This window comes from Eretmochelys imbricata, chromosome 10 (assembly GCF_965152235.1).
Source record: "Eretmochelys imbricata isolate rEreImb1 chromosome 10, rEreImb1.hap1, whole genome shotgun sequence".
NCBI lineage: Eukaryota > Metazoa > Chordata > Testudines > Cheloniidae > Eretmochelys > Eretmochelys imbricata.
In genome coordinates this window covers 30,079,283-30,102,267 of record NC_135581.1, presented here as the reverse complement: position 1 = coordinate 30,102,267, position 22,985 = coordinate 30,079,283, and the positions used below count along the sequence as shown (strand labels likewise).

The 22,985-nt window shown below is 47.5% G+C and overlaps 1 protein-coding gene across 1 annotated transcript in view; it reads right to left on the bottom strand.

Annotated features, from left to right (window-relative positions):
- PPL (periplakin) overlaps window positions 1–22,613 on the bottom strand; it is a 95,257-nt gene extending 72,644 nt beyond the window's left edge. Inside the window, exon 1 of the mRNA XM_077828786.1 lies at window positions 21,913–22,613. Coding sequence (XP_077684912.1) covers window positions 21,913–22,613 — 701 coding nt within the window. The remainder of the gene's footprint in view (window positions 1–21,912) is intronic.
- Between the last annotated feature and the right edge of the window lie 372 nt (window positions 22,614–22,985).

The window sequence follows — 22,985 nt, the reverse complement described above, 5'->3', positions numbered from 1 at the left end:
CGGCTGTTTCTGAAACCAGTTCCAGATACCCTTCTCCCTCACACACCATGGACTTGGTTCAGCTAACCTCATCAGTCTAGTCCCTTTCCCCCAGCTTGATATTACTTCTGGTCATCTAGTCCATTGGTCTCCTCTGTCCATTCACACACCATCTCTGTTTGGTGCAACAGTCCTCTCCGCAGCTCCTGCTGTCTGCTGCAGACCACCTTTGTCCCCCTCCCTTGTACAGTCCCTCAATCTTAATGTGCTTTGAAATCTCAACTCTTCTCCCTCTGCTACTAGTTATCATCTGGGGGCCAGAGTCTGATTTCAGTTGCACTAGTGTAAATTCAGAATAAATCTATTGGCTCCCATGTAACTAGCATAGCAGTAACTATCTTGTGTCACTTTGCAAAGCATTTTGGAATTGTGTGCGTGGAAGATGCTATGCAAAATAAACTTTTCTCTGCATATGGCCTGAAGGCTGCCCTCAGGATGGAAATAGCTTGCATGCTGACAGGGCCTGTGGTGATGGGAAGCAATCAATAAATCATGTGCCATTTCTGGTTACACTGCAAGTCATTTTGTTACATTTCAGGGTTCAGTCTGATTTCCCACCCCAATTCCTTTCCACCTGTTCAAAATCAAGTTGGCAATCATTGTTCTCAGCTGTGAAAGAATCAAATGTCAGCTTTTTCCACCAAAGGAAAGAAATGGAATGAGAGGGTCAGCACAAAACTCCTCTTGCCACTACCTCCTATGTCAGGTTTCAGAGTAACAGCCGTCTTAGTCTGTATTTGCAAAAAGAAAAGGAGTACTTGTGGCACCTTAAAGACTAACCAATTGTAGCTCACGAAAGCTTATGCTCAAATAAATTGGTTAGTCTCTAAGGTGCCACAAGTACTCCTTTTCTTTTTACCTCCTATGTGTCTCTCACCTGGGCATGGTTGTTGATGATGTTGTTCCAGCTCACCAAGTAAGAAGTCCACATGAGCTGACTTTCATACCACTTGATTACTAGCTGACTGAAGTGAAAGTCTTAGACATCTTTTACACGTTCTGAACATAACGGCCACACTGGGTCAGATCTAGCCCAGTATCCTGTCTTCTGACAGTGGTCAGTGCCAGGTGTTTCAGAAGGAATGAACAGAACAGGATAACTATCAAGTGATCATCCCCTGTTGTGTAGTCCCAGATTTTGGCAGTCAGAGGTTTAGGGACACCTGAAGCATGGGTTTGTACCCTGACCATCTTGGCTAATAGCCATCGATGGCCTATCCTCCATGAACGCATCTCTGTGGGTGGGTAGGTTTTTTTTTTTTTAAACCACTGTTAGTCTTGGCCTTCACAACATTCCCTGGCAAGGAGTTCCACAGGTTGACTGTGTGAACTACTTTTTGTTTTTTAAACCTGCTGCCTATAAATTTAATTGGGTGACCCCTGGCTCTTCTGTTATGTGAGGAGGTAAATAACATTCCTCTAGTCGCTTTCTCCAAACCATTCATAATTTTATACACCTCTAACCTATTTTTCCCTCCCCCCCCCCCTTAGAAAAGTGATGACTAAGATGATCAGCCCCAGTTTTTTAATCTCTTCTTGCGTGGAAGCTGTTCCATACCCCTAATCACTTCTGTTGCCCTTCCCTTCTCTGTAATCTTTCCAATTCTAATATCTTTCTTGAGGTGCTTGCATACCATTTCTGTAGACAAAATATAAATGCCACTATCCCTTTCCTAATGGTTCCTGACATTCTGTTAACCACTTTGAGCAGGAGTTTTCAGAGATCTATCCACAATGACACCAAGATCTTTCTTGAGTGGTAACAGCTAATTTAGACCCCATCATTTTATAGGTATAGCTGAGATTGTTTTCCAGTGTGCTCTACTTTGCATTTATCAACACTGAATATAATCAACAATGAGTTGGTGTCAGGCATGTCCAGGCCCTTTTTTAAAAGAACAGATTTCCCATTCCTCTGATTTTTATTATGAGGATTAGGCAGATATGGACTAACTTATAAAGAAAGCAGTAGGTGAGAAGGTTCTTGAGCCCTTCTGAGAAGGAGGCGTTGCCCCTCAAAGCTTCACTTCAGGTGCAGAGAGGCAAAATTGCTCTTGCAACACCAGTATTTCTAAACCGACTTAGATGCTAGGCTGCCCATTCCAACAAGGGATGGGGTTGTATCCTACGACTATTTGAGACAATAGGCCAAAAATCCCCTTCAAGTCCATGGCAAAAGTCTTGCTGAGGGTATGTCTGCACAGCAATGAGTCTTGGTGCCTGGGTTGACAGCTGTGGGCTCACACTATGGCATGAAACATAACTGTGTTTAGACATGGGGCCTCTGATGCCTCTAGAGAGGGGATGGGCTTCACAGCCTGAGCTCCAGCCTGAGCCACAACACTTACAACAGTTACTTTTACAGCCATAGCACAAGCCAGAGTCTGTCATCCCAGGCACGGATACTCCTTGCCGGGAGCTGTCACTCACTGCATGGACATACACAGAATTTCAGAAGAGCAGCATCGGGCCTCTATTATACACTACTGCAGTTGTGGAAAATAAGATTCCTCCACTAGTTGGAAGAAATCCAGCAGGGCTATCCAGCTATCGCAAAGGCTGTTGGCTTGTTTTGCCCTTCTAGTGGATGACTTTTTTTTCTGTTTATCTCCCATCCCTGCTCTGAGTCGAACTCCATCAGTGCGTGAGAATCGGCTGTGAGAACGCTACCAGGAGCAAATGCTCCTCTCCATTATGCCCATGCATCCCTATAGGCTTGAGGGGGAGTTGCATTGATGTGTGTGAAAAGAGACTTTGGCCTCTAGGGCTTGAACCAAAGCCGACTGGGGTTAGGAAGGAATGTCTGGACACGTGTTGAATTATTTCTTTGCGAAATGGTTGAGGGGTGCTGCCATATCAAAATTCCATTTCCCCCCCCGCAGTTGATCTCCTGCCCCGATGGAGCCTTGGCCCCTCTCTGAAGGAAGCTAAGCCCTCTCTGAAGCTCGCAGGCTTCCATCCCTCTCCCACGTAAACTCTCAAGCTGAACGCTTTTAACTTGATTTTTGGGATCAAGTTAAAAGCATTGCCAGAAGAAAAATCCATGATAAGATGACTCCTTCCTCCCAGCACACCCTCCCCAGGGAGAGGGGCTTGGGGGCAGCCCCTTGTGAGAACACTGACTGCTCCTCCCAGCATGGCTGGCACTCATTCCTGCCCACCTGATGCGGAGGTAAGTTGTTTGCCCAGCAGGCTGCAGCTTGCTGTGACCATTGGTAGGCTGCTGTTTGCAGTAGGTATTTGGTGCACCTGTTTGCAGGTGGAGTGGGGAGTGAAGGATTTGCTGCCTGTTTGCAATCTACCTGTTTGTCAGGTGCAGCCTGGGCCCCCGGCATTGATTCCCACAATGCAGTAGTGGGAATGGGGTGACATGCTGCCTTGAGGGAACCACATTCGTCCTGGGGCTCTCAGGGGCGTGGGGGGGAATCGCCCTGGGGAGGGTGCAATATGTGCTGGAGTACTTGGGCATGGCACAGCCAGCAGGATTTGCTCCTCTGAAGGAGAAACCGGCTGAACGTGCTCCTGTGACACACAGTCACGTTCCCCCTTGACGCTGACAATCTCAATAGCCTTGGATGCAAATGGAAAGCTTGTGCCCACATAACTGTGGTGCCTGAAGCCTGACTCATTCCACAGGGCTGTCAATCAAGTGGTGGGTGAAGAGGAATGCACACACCTGTCCCTAAAACAAGCAGCACCCTCCGGGTAAGGGGACACACCCTGCCCTGCTAGGCGACTGGCCTTGTATCCAGCCCCTGCACAACATAACATGTGGCAAGAGGGGTCCTCTCCAGTAACTGTAAGAGCCAAGAGGAGAGCTAGGCAAATTCCTCATTGGGGAAATATGTTCTTAATCAACTTGTCATGGAATTTCAGAGGGAGTTGCCTTCCTTCAGCCAGTACTGGCTCTCACAAAGGAATTTCACTAGGCCTGGCTGTATCTTTGCTCGAGCAGATTTTGACTTAATGATTATACACCTGAGGGGGTGTGTGTAACCCAGGGTGAAATCTCCCCACATTAGCAAGGGCTCAGCTCTAGGTCTTGTCTGAATAGAGTAAATAAAAGATTCATAGATACTAAGCTCAGAAGGGACCATTATGATCATCTAGTCTGACCTCCTGCACAACACAGGCCACAGAATCTCACCCACCCACTCCGGCTCAAGATGCTCCAGCTCAATGCTGATACTCAGAAAATGCAGTGTTCATTTTCCAGTTGGCATGAACATTCCTTGAAGACCTGGACTTCCCAGATGATGTCACTCTCCTATCACATACCAAACACCATATCAAGAAAAAACAACTCAACGCATTCAGCCAGCAAATTGGACTGAAAATCAACCGCAATAAGACAGATATCGTGACCTTTAATATTGCCTCACCAGTACAGATTGAGGATTATGTTCTCAGCAATGTAGAAACGTTCATATACTTGGGCAGCACCATCAGCTAGGATGGTGGAACAAGCCAGGACATCCGGAACAAAATCAGTAAAGCCGGGAACACCTTCAGGAGCTTAAATACAGTCTGGAAATCCTCAAAATACACCACCAAAACCAAACTCAAGATTTATCAGAGCTGCGTACTTTCAACACTACTTTATAGTGCAGAATGCTGGGGAATGAGAAAGTAGGACATGTCCAAACTGTCTTCATTCCATACAGCCTGCCTCAGAAAAATCCTCTGTATCTTTTGGCCCAGAACAATCTCAAACCAAGACCTATTGACACAGTGCAGCCAAGAGGATCTGAGCACCATCATTGCCAGGAGGCATTGGAGATGGATCAGTCATGTACTTCGGATGGAAACTGATTCCATCACCAGAGTAGCAAGAAGATGGACACCTGAAGGCAAGCGAAAACTACATGAAGAGCTGTGGAAGCCAAGCTGAAAAACCTGGGGCACAGCTGGAGAACCATTGCAAGACCTGCCAGAAACAGACAGGAATGGAGGAACTTTGTCACTGTCTAAACACTAAAGGTGTAATAGGAATGTGATGATGAGCAATGAGGTGCTTAACACTACAGACCCTAAGGCCAGAAGGGGACCAGTGGGATCCTCTAGTCCTGACCTCCTGCCTAGCACAGGCCAGAGAATTCTACCCCGTGATTCTTGCCAGGGTGAGAATTGTTCTTCCCCATTGTGTAAATGATGCTATTGAGCCCAATAACTTGTTGAATTAGAGACAGACTCCTGAATTACAGCAGCTGGATCGCCATTGGAATCCATGGAGCTATGCTGATTTACATCAGCTGAGGATGGGACCTAAAGACTCCAAGCAACATTGAAATTCCTATGCCTGCAGCAATCATGAAATCTCAGTCTCTGCAGCTACCCCTACAAATCCACACACGGCATCCAACCTAGAAAACTAATATAGATGTGTTGCTTCTTGTCCTTCTGCAGCAATGTATTGCAGGGAACCATCTGCTGCTGCATTTTTAAGTCTAAAATAGAGCCACGAGCTCTTGCCTTATTAAAACAAAGAGTTTCCCCGCATTTTGAAGATGAGGAAACTGAGGCACAAGGGTGAAAGAGTCAACAAGGTCACCCAGGCCTCCTGAGTCCCTGGTCAGTGCCCTATTTTACTTCACTACACAGTGTCCCACCTTCAGTTTCATGCATTGTGACGTCCTGATGCTGCACCACAATGCTAGGCTGCCAGTCCTACCATATCATGCTCATTGGGTGGTGTCTCCTCCCTCTCTCCCAGAGAACATAGTTTGAACATTGGCACCCTGGACACCCAGCATGGGCGCACACGTCCATTGTGTTGCTAGGTATGCTAGCCTTTTTTAAAGTCTGAGCTTAAAATTTGTATTCATGCTATCCATAAATATGAAATATCCTTGTGTCCGATACTGATGGGCATAGAGGCCAGATCCTCAGCTGATCTAAACAGATGTAGTCCAGTGAGAAGCTGATGGCATTACACCACTTGGGGATCTAGGTCAGACAGTTAGTTACATTACTGAACTGTAGCTTAAAAACAAATGAACACCGTTGCATGGGGGGGACAACAAAGTGGCCTGTTTCTTTACTAACTCTCTCCAGTCTAAATTTGAGAGCAGGTCAGAAAGTGTTGCCAACGTTTCCCATTAAATGAAATTCTAAAAAAACATGGATTTGGAACTAATGAAACATTCTGTTCTGATGTCAGAGTTCCTTTTGATAAGTTATAAATGTCAAAACACTCTTGTGACTCTAATGTAGGTGTATAAATATAGTATTAAAATCCTGTTAGTACAATATGTCAAAATAAAATGAATTGCAATTAGAAAGTTGAAAGACTTTTTTACCTTTATTGAAATGTTTTGACAACACTGAACTGAGTCAATGAATCATGTAAGGAAAAGGGGAATCAAGCCCAGTGTATTTGATAGGTGTTCTTAGCTGAAAACCAGTTTGTATCAAATACTTCCATTACATTTGGCACTAATTGGGCCCCTTAGCTGGCAGTATCAGGAAAAGAGATGACTAAGAGGGGAATATGATATAGGTCTAGTAAAATCATGACTAGTGTGGAGAACTTAAGTGTGTGTTACCCCTTCTCATAATTGCATTGTGTGACCCCTAGTTCTTGTGTTAATAGGCAGCAGATTTAAAACAAAAGGAAATATTTTTTTCACACAACACACAGTCAACCTGTGGAACTCCTTCCCAGAGGATGATGTGAAGGCCAAGACTATAACAGGGTCCAAAAAAGAACTAGATAAGTTAATGGAGGATAGGTCCATCAATGGCTATTAGCCAGGATGGACAGGGATGGTGTCACTAGCCTCTGTTAACCAGAAGCTGGGAATGGATGACAAGGAATGGATCACTTGAGGATTACCTATTCTGTTCATTCCCTCTGGGGCACCTGGCATTGGCCACGGTCGGAAGACAGGATACTGGACTAGGTGAACGTTTGGTCTGACCCAGTATGGTGGTTCTTACGAATCCAAGACCTGAATGGGCTCTGGAGACTGGGCTGGGCTTTCCAAGTCAGTGTTGAAATACTTTGCAGGGGAAGCCTACCCAGCTACTGCACATATTGTAGTTGTTTTGGGGTATACGGGTAACCAGCCCTGGAGACTGAAGTGATCAGGGACCTTTCACCAGTACTAAATCCCCATGGAGTAGGGGAAATGAGATGTGATCCATGGGCGTGCAGGGATTCATCCATGTAGTCAGCTGCAGGATCAGGGCCCTGTGTAAGACTAGCAGAATCCGGCTCCCTCTAGCTCTGTTACTGCAGTACATGAATTTTCAGCTTCCTTACTTTTGTAACTGGGGAATATGAACACAGTGAGAGTGATGAAAAGGTCTGTCTGATGGAAACCTTTGAAAGCAAATCTCAGCCTTCCTTGCTTGAATTTCTACTTACTGGCTGTGTGTGAAGAATCATTTGCTTAAAGAATTAGAGGGGAAAAACTCCAATAGGAAGGAGCAGAGTTGATAGGAGTTAACTTCTTGCTTGCTAACAGCACCCTGTGTGCGAAGCTGAGCTGCAAGGCTGCACATGAAACTGCCCTCCGCTGCAGTGGGTGAGTGCTCAGACATCAGATTTCTCATCCTTGGCTCTTGTCAGGGCCACTCCCCTGATGAACAATCTGCTGGCTTCCAGGAACCAGTTCTGCCTGCTTTCTGTTGTCAAACCTCCCTCATTCCACCTCTATAAGGAAAGCAAAAGGTTACACCCTCTGCAGGGGCAGATTTTGCTGCCTGCACCCATCCTGGAAATGAGGCTCTAACTGGTGCAGGCCAAAGCAGGGGGCTGGGCCTTACTTACAAAGATGTATGCACACATCTCTGCATATAGAAAAAGGCACAGTCCCTTCCACAGAGAACCCTGATCCTGAACTCCCTCACACTGGGATAAGAGCACTGAAGCCAGTGCCTGATTGCGATCTCACTAAGCAACTGGTATTTGCAGCCAGGAGAGATGGGAACGTAACTAAGTGAATGTGTGCAGAGAAATGGGCCATGTCCTGCCACTGCTGTGAAAGGACAGAACGTAGACAGCATGTCCTAGGCAGAGCCTGCTCCCTAGTTTAGCTGACTCCAGTGGCAGCTAAGGGCATTGAGCACCTGCAGGAGAGGCGCTGTAACTAGCAATGAAGTGAGAGCGGCAGAAATGTTCTAGCTGGCTTTGTAATTTTCCATTCTCCCTCAGGTGCCCCTCACCTCCCTGTTTACTTTCAGCTTGTGGATCTAAAACAAAGGACAAAGTTGGGACAGATTTTTTTCCTGCCTATGCAATTAATGACTAAATAGTTAATGACCTAGAAAGCAAATTGCACGGCTGAAAAACTTCACAAACTGGGAGAAAAGTGGGAGAGCCTTTAGTTTTTACTGCAGCAGTAGCTGCCTCACCCAACCCTCAGCAGCCTGCAGGACCAGCAAAGAGCCAGACAGCCCTTTCTGCAGAGAGTCATCGTGGGCTGGGGCTTGAGCAGTTTCGGCAAACTCTGGTTCCTTTAACCCTTCCTCTGCTGACAGTGAAAACCAGCTTGTACTGACCACACCCCAGAACCCTGCCTGGTAACATTTTTGCAACACAGCAGCAAGAGAGGGAAAGAACTTCCTACAGCCGCTCACAGTATGTAGTGTGACATAATGGCCCCTCCCAGACCTGCACAAAGAGGGGTGTGGGCTGGGCCAGAGAGAGAGACCGAAGGGAACAGCTGTGCGTGTGGGGGCTATGCCTCAAGGCACCTTTCTGTCTAGCGACCATGCCCTTCCCTTTTTGCCTCTTACCAGTTGCACTCTGAGTGTGACTCGAGGATGGCAGGTGCCAAGGAGATCAAGTGATCCAAATGTCTCACTCCTTCCCTCGGACAAGACACCATGTCTTTATTGTAACACATTATGTCCCAAATTATGGCACAGCTCCACGGGAGTTGACTGAACTAAGCTCGTTTACACTAGCAGAGGGGCTGGGCCTTTTTTTTGCACATGCAATGGGACATCAGGTGTTTCAAGGCCTGTCAAAATAGGGGGTGGCATTGGGTATTCCAGGCCATAGGGAACTGTGTGATGGGAGAAGGATCCTTCTGCCTCAGTGGGAGGAGAGACTCTAGAGTCCCAAGCTGCTTTTAGTAACAAATTATCTTCCTCACGCATAATTGGATGCCAGTGGAACAATCATCCCACATAAGAGTGTCAGCCTCTGACACCATGCATGATAGTCCCCTACTTGGGAAGAAGGGATCTGAGATCTTGGGGTGTGAGTGTGCCAGTCATTAGGAGGGACTATATTGCACTCACCAATGAGCCCATGAGGTGAGAAACCCAGTTGTTCCACTGCAAAGCCTTTCAGCACACTGCCTGCCTACACACACTGTCTCCAGGTCCCTAAGTGAACCCTGAGGGCTAGGGCTTGTCTAGATAGGGAAACTGACCACAATAGCAATCGTTGAATAAACTCTTCTGGACTCACTATTCTGGGATGACTCCCCAGGTTGGTTCTCTTATTCTGGAATAGCGACAGTGCTTTGAATTCACACCCTACCTCATTCCCAAGGAACTTCCCTGCATGGCCAAGCACCTACCCAGTAACATCCCTGTCTGCCCAGGGTGGGGGCAGTTCCTCCCTCGCTCTGGGTGCGGGAAGGAGTTCTTTCCTGCCTGGGACTGGGAACCTGGCCAGCATCTATGGCTGTTGCATAGGAGCTGGGGCTCCAGCTTCGGGGAGGGATAGCTCAGTGGTTTGAGCATTGGCCTGCTAAACCCAGGGTTGTGAGTTCAATCCTTGAGGGGGCCATTTAGGGGTCTGGGGCAAAAATTGGGGACTGGTCCTGCTTTGAGCAGGGGGTTGGACTAGATGACCTCCTGAGGTCCCTTCCAACTCTGATATTCTATGTTCCCTACCCCCTTTGCCTGCTTGCTGGCAGTGAGGCATCTCGGCTGAGCAGGACTCTAGATCGTTAAACTACACCATCCAGGTGACTGTCTCATGGCAATGGCTCTCCCTTGAGATAACCATGCTTCTGAGTGCTTCGTGCTTCTCCCTCCCTCTGTTTGTTTACAATGGGGGGAGGGGCAGTGGGAGGAAAGATGGGATGGGACTCCCATCGGTGCTTAAACACCTGCTGGTGTCAGGAGGCGGTGCAAGCATTCAGGCTCTGGCCCAAGGATATTCACATGACAAGATCTCATTACTGATTTAACCAGAGGTGTAGACAAAGAGGATCTCTGTTCCTTATGCGCTTGTTTGCTGCCTAGGCCTGACCACCACAAATGATGAGGCCAGATCCCAGTTGATGTAAAACAGCACAGCTCCACTGCCTTCTGACCCATAATCCCCTGTGATGATTAAACTGTTTGGGGTGGAGACGGTTGGCGTCACAAACAGGATTATGCCTGAGCATGACCAATATGTAACGGCAGCAGGTGCCCCTATGCAGCAAAGACCTGGTTCCTTCGCATAAAGGAAGCTGAGAAATGATCTACTGCAGAAAGATGAATCCATCAGCCTTCAGTGAGTGCTACCAGTTAGGGGAGGAAAGATGATGGTGTGTTGTTTTTTTTTTTTTTAATCTGATCAAGCCAGTGGAATAACTCCCTAATTCACTGCATTTTTTCCATGCAGCCTTCACTTCGTAATTGGCCCAGCAATCTGTTCCCCACAGTGTCCCAGCACTTCCCTTGTAAATTAAATCTGCATTATGAAATTCCTACTGGACTTTATGCGGTGTCCTGCTCCTCTCTGTTCCTTGATTTACATCATGCTCTTGGGGTAAACCCCGTCTGTCTGTCTTGCATGGTATTGCTCAAGAGTCAAGTTTATTTTCCTCCCACCTGTTGTTCTTCCTGCTTTCCACAAGGGGGCGCATAGGTCACATTTGCTGGAGTGTCTCAGCTTGTCTAGTCTGTACAGGAAGGAGGTTGAGTTAAAGCAGCCGTTGCAGGTAAGCAGGGCCCAAAGCATTTCTGTAGCCGCTCAAATACTATTGCCTGGGGTGAGTTGTTCTTTTCTTACACTTCAGTGGCAGGAACTGTAATAATACATGAGACAGGGCTTGAGCGAGGCAAGGAGCTGTAGAGGTTGGAGGAGAAGCTCTCCTGAATTCTAATCTTGCCTTTGATGCTAATTTGTGTGTCTTCAGGCAAAGCTCACCTCTGACCCACCTGAAATGTAGACAGTCCTACATGCCCGTGTGCCTGTGCAGTACATACGGTGATGTTACTATTTACCCCTTTGCTGATCCATCAAGTCACTTCCCTCTCTTCCTTGAAGCCTTGTCCAAATGCCACCTCTTTCTACCAGAGTGCTTTTCAGCAGTAGATCACAATCTCTTAACACCCCTGAGGTAGGGAAGCATTAATTTATTATCCTCATTTGCCAACAGGGAACTGAGGCAAAGAGACCAACTGATTTGCCCAAGGTGTGGGTCACAGGAAGTCCATGGTGGAGAAGGGAATGGAACCCAGGTCTCCCACAGCCTAAGGCTGTGCTCTAACCACTGGACAATCCTTTCCCATCAGTGATGGGACTCTTGCCACAGTAGTAGAAACATCCGAGTCACCTGGGTTAAAAAAACTTGACAGGCAAAACTAAAATCCTCCAGCATTTTCCTGCATGCAGTTTGGTCTGTGTGAGCAGGGGAGACAGAAAATGAATCCCTTTAACCCATCTCGTCACAATGCTGCTCCCATCCACCGTTGCTCTGGGGCTTGCTCTGAATTTTGCACAACTAGAAGCTTTCAAATCTTAAAAAAATAAAAATAAAGTGTCAACCTGAAGGCAACTTCTACTTTTATGGACACCAACAGCAATGCTGGGCTTACCTTTGTCCAAAATTCAGGCTCCTAGAACCTGGCTTTCAGATGAAGGTTGGCTTCCGTGGTGCACAATTCAGTTTGCTAATTCATCTCCATCTACACTCAACAGTTTGCCCACCTGAGCAACCAGCTCTGTGTCATCACGTGTTAGGAGTGGGTTTGGAATGAACATCCCTGGTGGCTCCAGTTTCTCAAGGACTTAGAAATGTCAGTGCTTAGTGCAGACATCTGTCTGCCACGCCTCAGAGCCTTTGCTGCAGCCAGGCATATTCTCTGCTTTGTGTCTCTCCAAGCTGGCCTTTGTGGTTGGGAAGTAGTGTGGTGGTTCTTTCCAAATTAAGCTATGGACAAACCTAGCTGATCTCTGAATGAATTCACCGTGGGTTGGATCTTCAGTGGAACTATAACAGTTGACACCAGCTGAGAATGCTTTGGCCTAGTGTGTGGGTCTCTTTTCTCCCCTCGCCTTCTCCGTAGCTCCTGATTGAGTTACTTGCGCTTCTTAGTGGGGTTTGTTGGTGTAGTGTAAAAATTGGGTAATATCCTTTGAATGTTCAGAAGCCTTCTCATAGGCCTCCTTGTCATCTCTTGCAGAAGCCATCAGAACCCTGCTGCAGCAGCAGTGTCCATAGGTAGCTGAGTCTGGTATAGTTAATAAACGTGGTTATTTGGAATCCATCTTTGGCAGTGTGGCTTCCCCGTATTCTTAATGCTGGGTAGACAGCAGCCACACAACAGTTGGGAATGAAGAATCAAGCAGACAGCACAGCATGTCTTCCAAGCTTTGACTACAAGAACATTGATCTTAACTAAAAGATGGCGGTGTGGGGGGGAAACCTTTGCTCAGTTGGCTCACTTGAGCCATCTGCTGCAAGGTGCTCCTCAAGCAGGCTTGGCCACAGGCTGTGCTGACAGCGCCTGACTCAAGTGGAGTTAGAGTTCCTTCCTCTAAGCCCAGGACACATGCCATATTGATCACCCTTCCACAAGGCGCTCGTCCGTGCTGAGCCATGAAGCTTTGGATTGACTCACAGCCAGTGCTCCATCTGCTGCAGGAACCAGCCCCATGGTCACTGCTTTCTGGTTAACAGCCTGCTGCCTGAATTCAGAAACAGCCTCCCCTCTTCAGTGCCCATTTCTCTGTCATCCTCCCCTGCCTTTGAATGTTTCCTGTTTCTTCTTTAAGCCAAATCACTTATGTCCTGACTCCATCTCTGCTTCTTTCCCAAGTGCTTGCTTCCTCTTGCCTGCTTCCCTTTATGGTGGCGAAAAGTTACAGTTTCATTGTGCAGCTCTCCTCTTCGCAAGGAAGGAGGCTCTGCGAGGTAGGAAGCCTGGTCTAATAGACTGGTCACGCTACTGAGACCTGCATTCAGCTCCTGGCTTGGTTTCAGACCTGCTGTGTGACCTTGTCCAAGTCACTTAATCTACCATGTCTCCATTCCCTGTCAGGAGCATGAGGGTTATACTGACTGTGACAGTTCTCAGGGTACTCAGGACTGGGAGTTACCTCATTATCCCTGGCCTCAGCATGAGGGAGTCTTGCTTGTGCTAAGTGGGGAGTTGGCTCCCTAACACCTCCAGAGTGTTAGTCACTTGAACACTATCCTCTGGGCTATACCAGCAACCTTTGCCTTGCAGGATAGCAGTTGGTGCTCCAGTCTGAATCCCTTTTGAGAAGTTCCCCAATCCCTATCCAGCTCCAACCTTGGCTACTCATGGCACTGCCAGGCCTGCTGGTCCCAAAGCAACAGAACACATTAGCTTGTAAGATTCTGCTCAGGATCAGCACTCTTGCTTAAAACACAGCGCTTAACTATATCCAGAGTGGAAACAAGAATAAGTTGATCAAGTGATAGTAAGAATACTGGAAACAGCTGGTTACATGTAAAACAAGATCATAACTACCTTCTAGAGGCTAAACTTAACTCTCAGGTTAATTTTCCTGTCTAAAGAAACTTCTCACCTGGAGTTCTCTACAGCATTCTTAACCAAGGTTAGCTGAGATCCCAGTTTCACAAATGGGGACATGCTGTCTGTTTTGCTTCCTAGGTGCAGGATGAAGGGATGCTGTCTTTGCCTTCTAGAAACAGCCCCTAAATTCATGGGCTTTACTCAGACAGGATAAGTTGCCTCCAAGATTCTGTCCTGTGCTCCTTTCCTGTTGATTTAGTGTCTCTTGGTTGATATTTGATTTCATATGTAAATGGGCATCCACTGTGCTAGCTTCCATCTGAACAGATATACAGTTTTTTACCTCCCGCCTGGAGGAGAACCTGTTCTTTCACCTGTGCTGGTGACTAATACCTTGATACATACATTAAGAAAATTGTGTGTGTACACACACACTTCTTGCGTAGTAGCTGTGCACATACTGGTCGTCAGTGTCATTGTGAGATGTGACACCATCTTTCATTTAAGACCTTTTTGGGAAACTAGAATGTACACACCAGTTTCATGAGCTTTCTGTAATCTCACTCTTCCCTCCTTGTCAGCTGACAGTAAGATTCTTGAGTGACACTGACCTACTTTGCAGGGGTGTAGTGAGAATTCAAATCCATTGATGATGGAGTGCCATATAATACTCAGCTACAGTTCAATTATCCTTTCTGGTCTCCTCACCCCCAATCAGGCAGCTCCTGCACCCTCCTTTCCACCTTCAGAAAAAGAGAGGTGATCAAAGGACCAGGGAGGGACAGAGGCTGGGAGATCTTCAATCTGGAGGGTTTTCCCCGGATCCAGCAGCATCAGTGGCAGAGGAATCTCTCTGCTGCACCACCACTCTCTGTTGCCAGCGTGTGTCATGAGAGGCGCTGTGCGGCTAGTGCCAGTGGCTGTTGGAGGGGAAAGAAGGATCTGGTGAGCTACCTTACACTGCAGCTCCCCATCCCCTGGTAGATCTCTGTGCTGGAAGCCCCTGTGCTAAGACACCCTTCCTGTTCAGGTATACATGCCATTAAAGAGGGCGGAGCTTTTCTGGAGCTTTATACAACTAATACCACTGGAGCTTGCCATGGACTCTGTTAGGATATAGATATTCAGGCCTGTCTGTAAAGGCCTATACTCTAAGAATTTAGGTGTATTCTTATCACTTGGCTAGTGATAGAGGTATAAAAGAAAGAATCAAAACCACTGTCTGCCAGTGTAAGGGCCTTCTCTTACTGTGACAGTTTGTGGCCCTGTGCTTAGGCTCAGGCCTTTGGCTAAGCAGCAGAGGCAGCCATAAGCTGGGAAGCGAACGGTCACATCCTCACATTCCAAACTAGTCACACTGAAATAAGGTGCTATTGGGCTGTTAGGCACTATCAGGACAGGATAGTTCCTATCACCTCCAGAGAAAGGGAAGTGCCTAGACAATGTAAAAGGAAACTTAGTTTGATAGCATCCTGTCTGGCAAGAACTCACTTATCAATAGCTGGGATGTGAAATCCTCACTTCTGTATTCTTTTGTCATTATAGTTCCCACTTTGCTGTTGTTTGTCTGTATAATCTCTGTCTGGTTCTGTGATTGTTCCTGTCTGCTGTATAATTAATTTTGCTGGGTGTAAACTAATTGAGGTGGTGGGATATAATTGTTACATAATCATGTTACAATATGTTAGGATTGGTTAGTTAAATTTCAGGAAAATGATTGGTTAAGGTATAGCTAAGCAGAAGTCAAGTTTTACTATATAATCTGTAGTCAATGAGGAAGTGACTGGATGTGGGTGGGGGTGGGCATGTGGGTGTGTGAGATGGGAACAGGGAATGGGGATAAGAAAATTGGAATCATGTTTTGCTAAAGGGGGAGATGGGAACAGGGAATGGGGGTAAGAAAATTGGAATCATGTTTTGCTAAAGGGGGAAATGGGAACAGGGAATGGGAGTAAGGAAGTTGGAATCATGTTTAGCTAAGGGTAGGAATGGGAACAGGGACACAGGTGTAAGGCTCTGTGGTGTCAGAGCTGGGAAGGAGGATACTAAGGAAGGAAACTGGAATCATGCTTGCTGGAAGTTCACCCCAATAAACATCGAATTGTTTGCACCTTTGGACTTCGGGTATTGTTGCTCTCTGTTCATGCGAGAAGGACCAGGGAAGTAAGTGGGTGAAGGAATAAGCCCCTAACAGACTCCAGCAAGAGGAGCTTGCCAAAGGGTAACACCTCCCTGCTTACCCGCCTACACTGACACCGATTATCCACATAGACCTACACTCTCTGGCAATGACACCAGTCATCCATGATCTGCCACCCACTTGCAGTGCCTCTGGAGCCTTGTAAACATTCCCAGGTATCCAGGCGAGCACTGGAGTCCACAGCCATCCTAAAACACAGCTGGGAGCTGCTTCGCCACCCGCAGAAGTGCACCCTTAGGTCCCCTGTTCCATTAGAGCAGTTTGTCAAATTGCATAGTCATTGAGCGTGTATATACCACTGTTGGACATGGACACTGACATGAGCTGCTTTGTGGTTGGTGCCTCCCTTCTGGGTTAAACTGTGCAGTAATGCTGGTATGCTGTGGAAGTCAGCAGTGTTTTCTCCAGGAATTGAAATGGGGGTGTGTGTCTGAATTTACGGGGGGGAGAGGTCAGGGCTGATGAGGAGTGAGACAGTGAGGGTGAAGACGGGCTTTATGACACCATAGTAAAAACCTGAGAAATGTTTCATGACCATTCTATTAGATTTAACTCCTGTTTTAAAATCATACAAATTAATGTTGGCTACCCAAGCCGTCTGTGAAACACTACATCTACATCCTTCTTGGTTTCTTGTTATAATTTTGAACAACTCTGTTAATGAACTTCTTCAATGCAGTGCGTTCATCTTCAGTGGCATCTCGTGTGTCCAGTACTTCCATTCCTTCAATTGATATGCTCATTAGTTCATTCACGTGATCAGGCAGAAGGCAACTTCTTTCAGAATACAAAATTGTATTCAATGACTAAAAAGAAAGCTCAGCTGTAGCTGTTGTAACTGGGACTAGAAAGATGAATTCCTACTACTTTCACCCCAGGAAACATAGCACAAAGATCGGGTTGAGCCAGTAGTGAAGATAAAAAAGAAGTTGAAGTCAAATATTCATTCATTCATTTATTTATCGTATGATATTCCACTCTGTGTTCAAATGCTCTATTCTGCCCTGATCACATGGTAGCCCCATTGCAGGTCGTGCCTCATTCCACTCAACTGTTGGCGTTTTTTAAGACCGGGATCTGTAAAAGCTATGTAGAGGTTGAGTAGAATCCAGAAGTCACTGTTGTAGAGATGTAAGAATCAAGTCTGTGTACTTTTTCAGCTGGCTTAACAAATACTACTTGTCCCCTTCACTTAAGGAGTCAATATAAGTGCCTTCACTAGTCAACTTCTGGACTGAAGTCTTTGCTTCTTCCAGTACTTTTTCAATGGATATCTCTCTGATCCAAATGTAGCTTCTCTTGCTGGACAGAGATCTACTATTGTTGTAGCAGATGCCTGGATGACATTATTTAATGACCCAAGTGGTTTCAACAGTAGACTTACGAGAGAGCATGGCGATGAGTCTTCTCTGAACTTAGTAATAAAAGTAGTCCATCTCAGCAGATACTTTCCAAAGCCAGTAATAATGGTTGTAGTAATTTTAAGACAACAGCCAAGGATCGCTCGTGATAAAGCCAGCAGGTTTTCCCAGGTTGGACTAATTTGAACTTCAGTCCCAGTGTATCTTTTATTTTTTCCCAAGATGTTCAGACTTTCTGGACTCTTGTTGAAAAAAGAATATAATGAAGATATTAAATGTATGGCTTTTTAATGCCTTTCTGAAGATTCTGCAGTTTGTACTAGTGCCAGTTGGAGTAGATGGCCTCTGCAGTGTGTACAGGAGAGATTAGGGTTACACTTTTCTCTGAGCAAAGCTTGTGCTCCACCATGTCTTCCAGAGAAGTTTGCAGCTCCATCAAATGCACAAGCAGCCATCTGTTTGGGGTCCAATTTACAAGCATTTAACCCTTCTAAGAAGTGGGTTGTCACAGATGTAACCATTGTGTCTTCTATAACCTGAACATCTAGAAATTCATCTACTGGCCTACAAGTGACATCAAGATAATGTATGCAGTGACGTAATACTTGATGCCCATTTGCATCGGTGCATTCATCAGCCATGTATGCACATTTTCTGAATGTGGTGAGAGAGTTCGTCACTTTCTCAACTGCTGAGTCTTTCACTGTTGCACTGCATGCTTCTAGCCAGTCAGTTGAGTTTCCTGCACAAAGATAGTGAGCATTTGTTGGTCTTGGTCAGAACAAGAGTCCAACTTCAGGATTAACAAATGATGCACTTAATATTGGCCTACTGTTTGTAGCGTGTGATATCTCTTGCTTAAAGAGAAAGTATGACATGACAGCCATGTATGTTTGAATAAACTGTGTCTCCAGCATTTTTCATAGTCTTGTTAAGTACTTCTAAAATTGGCTTTGACCGTGACTGGCTTATAAGGCTTTCTGCATGTCGATGCAGTCTAGAGCAGTGCTTCTCAAGCTATCTGGTGTGGGGGACTGGCAATTTTATTTTCCAACTTGCATGCAGACCGGCAGCTGATGGCATGCGGACCGGCGCCGGTCCGCGGACCACCACTTTGAGTAGCACTGGTCTAGAGGATTGGTGTTTTGCAGCCTTTTCACATTGGCTTTGCTGATCGGTCTGGCAAACCAAGCTCCTCCACTTTTATTATATAAATCTATGGAATGCTTACATCTTGAATACTGCCTGCAGTTCTGGTCCTGGATACCTAGCTAGAGTAGGTGAGCTCATGTAAATACAGTCTGGTCCTGAAGCCTTCCCCCCACTCCCCTGGCTCATTACTAGCTGTCTCGGGAGAGCTCATTCAGACCTTGCTTACAAATCATAATTTGTATGATTGGTAAGGGGGGAGGGGTGTTTGAGGAAATTCAGGGGATGGGATTACATCCCCACTTGGCGGGGGGGGTGGGGGGGGTTGTTTGTGAGGATATCCCCGGTACTCAGTCCCATTTTATAGACCTGTTCAGAGCTGTTTTTAGAAATGTACAAACATCCCTATCCGTACAGGACACCAGGAGCACTCACTTTGCATGGTCCTTGCACGTGCAACCTCCTTTAAGAGGTGCTACTATTGCCTTTCTGGTGCATTTCTTAGATTGGATATGTATCCATATGCTCTGTCGTGCGCAGCACTCATGGTCTCGAAACACACACAAGCTCATTCTTGCACGATTTGGGCCTGATGTGGCAGTCCTTAATTGGACTAAAATGCCACTGAAGTCCAGGGTGATTCTAGCCTGTGCAAGGGCTGGGGAGGTCAACTACAGCTTGGCAGTGGTTTCTGTTCAGGGCTGCACAACTCTATGGGAAGCCGCAGATGCAGGATTTCTTCCAGAGCACCCAAGTGCATAAGGGGACATATTTCTCCTTGTGAGATTCTCCCAGTTTGCAGACCAGTGCTGAGGGGTGTGCTGTAGAGCTATGGGTCAGGGCACCTTCAGGAACACAGGAAGTCCCTCTCTTTCCCCAAGTGTGGGCATTACGTTTGGAGCCAGCCCTTGTGTCTTCCTCCCTCCACCCCCACCTGCCTAAAGGTCAACCAGGATCTGGCTGGGTAAGACCTGCAGGTTGGGCCCTTGCTAATTTTCCTTCAGAAGATTCATTTCACTTTAATTTCCTCCCCACTAGATCATAGACCCTCAGGCTAGGGATTGACTTTCATTTACTTGCAAAGCACCAAAAATGTTTAGGGCTCTGGATAAACAGCAAAGTAAATTTGTGTGTGAGAGAAAAAACTCTCCAAGGATGTGCCTAGTTAGTTCACCAGCAGTGAAAAAATGGCTAACTAAACACATAGTTGCCAACTTACCAAATATTGTGAGACTTGTGAGTGTGTGGGTTCCCCCTCCGCCCCATAGTCTTCATGTAATTGAAGAGCATCTCAGTGCCAGAGGGCAAGGGGCTCCTTGATATCTGATGGAAAATTTTCAGGTGGTCTGGTCAGTTCAGTGTATCTGATATGTATCATGTAAGGTGTTACTGGACAACTAAGAACACACAGATCATGAACATTCTTGTGTGGCTGGCATGTGTAGTAAATGCCCAAGGGACCAACCCTAGGTGAGGGAAATGTGGCACTAAAATGTGTTTACCAGGCTGTGGAGTAGGTAAATATGTTTCTCCCAGACAAAGGACTGATGACCTACGCTTGCAAGTCAATTCTGACACCTGGTAGGAGACAAGTGCTCCCTTCTTTTGCATCGAAGGGGCAGAAACAGATCAATTTGTGTAACAGAAAACACCAGTGGAGGAAGAAACTAGTACAAACCTTTCACCACCAGACTCCATGTCGCCTTTCTCACAGGTTCAGTGAACTCTACTTTGGGGTAAGCCAACATTCTGAAAAATCCCTTTTGTAGTCCAGTGAACATTGAAAGTGGGGCAAAGAACCCTCCCCCCTGTTACCTTTTCACCTAACAGGACAAAGAAACGGAGCACTTTGTCTTTGGAGAGAGATCCTGACCAGAGAGGTGGTCTGCCATCTTGCTGGAAGAAGTGTCTGCCAAGTTTTACCTGATACCTAGACCACAGTTTGTTAAAGTCTTACAAGTGAAAAATGCTTTCTAATGCTATTTGTTCATAACCATGTCAACCTTTACTGCGTATATGGGGTCTTAAAACCTTTGTAATCTTGTTTTAATCTGAACCATCCAATGAACAGTCCCTTCAATTCAGTGATAAGCTGTGCCTTTCCTCTTTTTTAGAGGAGCAAACATCTTTGTGGAAAGGGCTGGACACTAGAGCACGTGGTTTTGGGGACAGTCCAGGACGGGACGGTGTGGGGGTCATCTTGCCCCTACTAATGCTGGTGGAAACTAGGGAGTGACTGTGTTGCTGCAGGAGGCAAAATGCTGTCCCATTATGGGATGAGGGTCGCACAGCATACAGACAGAGTGCATCCATGTTGCTGACTGAGCAGCCCCAGGCAGGGAGCTGCAGCACCAGAGGACTTGGGCTTACATGGCAAGTAATGAAATAACCCCTCACTGGTCTGGATGGCACCTAGCTCCCAAAATCCTAAAATTAACTGGGAATCTCAGATTGACTTTAAAAAATTAAAAGTAAGTTTCTCGCCTCTGGGGTTGTGGAGAAAAGCTTGAAAAGTGACCGAACTGTGACCAGAATGCAAATAAAATCAACCCAAACCATCTTTCTATGATGGTATTGCTACATCAATCTCATAACTTTTGAAGACTTGGGGTTGGCAGTATCATAAACAAGTTCCCCTTTTCTGAGGCTCTAGGCCAGGAGCAGTGAGCACAGTTACTGTATAGATTGTAGGTTTGTTTTTCTGACTCTCGGTTAAGATGTCAGCTGCTCATCTCACTAAAGCAGTGTTGTGTCTAAAGCAGGGGCTCTCAAAGTGGGGGTCACGAGCTGTCAGCCCCTATCTCAAAACCCGCTTTGCCCTCAGCATTTATAATGCTCTGTGAAAGGGGTCACCAATACAAAAGTTTGAGAAACCCTGGTCCAAAGGACTGAATGGCCATCAAATGGTACTGGCCCCTCTAATACTCAGTCACTGCGCTTTTTATTCCTGGATTACCGCTTTTAATGCCACTAGCCCAATTACACCCTACATAATAATAAATCCTGCTCTTTCTCCAGCTGTTGTAGAGCCAGCCAGCCTGGTCCATGTTAATGACTATTGCCCTGTAGTGCTTGCTACAGGGCGGAGCCATCTCCACTCCTGTGTACATGGGATTTCCCTTCTGAGGCCTCTGTGGAGCAGCCCCAGATTATTCGAAGCAGCAGCAGTGTGGGTCACACCCAACCCAGGCTGGTTGTGTGGCGGGGAGGGGTTCAAGCACCCGCCCCATTCGTGCAATGAGCTGCGTTGGGCTCTGGGCAGCCAGTGATTTCCAACCAATGACTAAATTGGCACCACTGTAACTAGTTGACCATGGAGGGGAGGGGTGTTGAGGAAATTCAGGGGGTGGGATTACATCCCCACTGGGGGGTGGAAGGGGGCGTTGTAAGGATATCCCCGGTACTCAGTCCCGTTTTCTAGACCTGTTCAGAGCTGTTTTCAGAGCTGCAGTGGAAATGTACAAACACCCCGATCCGTACAGGACCCCAGGAGCACTCCCTTTGCATGGACCTCGCACGTGCAACCCCCTTGAAGAGGTGCTACGATTGCCTTTCTGGCGCATCCAGGGAGAGGCGGCGCGAGGCAGCGCCCAGCTGCCACCTGCTTGCCCGGCGCCGGCGCTCCAGCCTTGGCAGCCCTCGAGCCGCAGCCTGCCCTTGCCGGCGGCTCTGCCATTCAGGATTAAGCCGCGAGCCGCGCCAGCTGTCGCTAGCCCTGCCAGCGGCGGGGATCGCTGGAGCCCCGCCGCGCCTGCGGAGCCGGAGCCCGTCACATGGCCCGGCCGGCTGGGATTAGGCGCGTCGCGCTGCAGTGAAAAGCCGCGGTGACCATCCGGGGGCGGCGGCAGCAGGACGCGGAGAGGCAGAGCGAGCGCGGCCGGAGGGAGCCCCTCGCTGCAGCCACATGGCCGCGGGGCGCTGCAGCGGGCGCCGCGCCCCGGACCGGGCGCTGGCCGGGAGCTGTGCCCAGGCCGAGTGACTGCGGGCCGCGGAGAATGTCCTATCTGCGGCCTCCGGGCAGGGACCTGGAGCGCTTCGACGGGCTCTCTCTCATCTACTGGTAAGCGGGCTGCTGGCCCGGCCGGGAGGGGGCGCCGCGGAGCGGAGCGCTGGCCCAGGGGAAAGGGCCGGGTGTTTCTGCCGCCTGCGGCGGCGCACAGCCCCAGCGGGAATGGACCCATCGCGGGGGGGTCCCGAGGAGATCGCGTTGACTTGTGATGGGGAAGGGCGCTGCTTGGAGTCACTTTGCAGGTCCCCTGAAAGGAGAGCAGGTGCATTCCTCTAACTTCCTTCTTCCAGCCACCCTTTACAAGGCTCGACTATTTAAGGCCACTAGGCTTCAGCCCCCTTCCTCTGTGAGATGGGTCACTGGGGTTGTCTTTCTGGTTGGGGGAACTGAAGTAGAGCGAGGTGAAAAGCTTTGCCAAGGGTCCCACAGGGGTGGGAATATCTCCCCAAAGCTCTTGGCTCCCAGCCCCTCTGTTCCAGCCGCTCGTTTTGTGACCTCTCTCTAAGCCAGTAGCGTTTGTTTGGGATCGTAAGTGTGCACAATT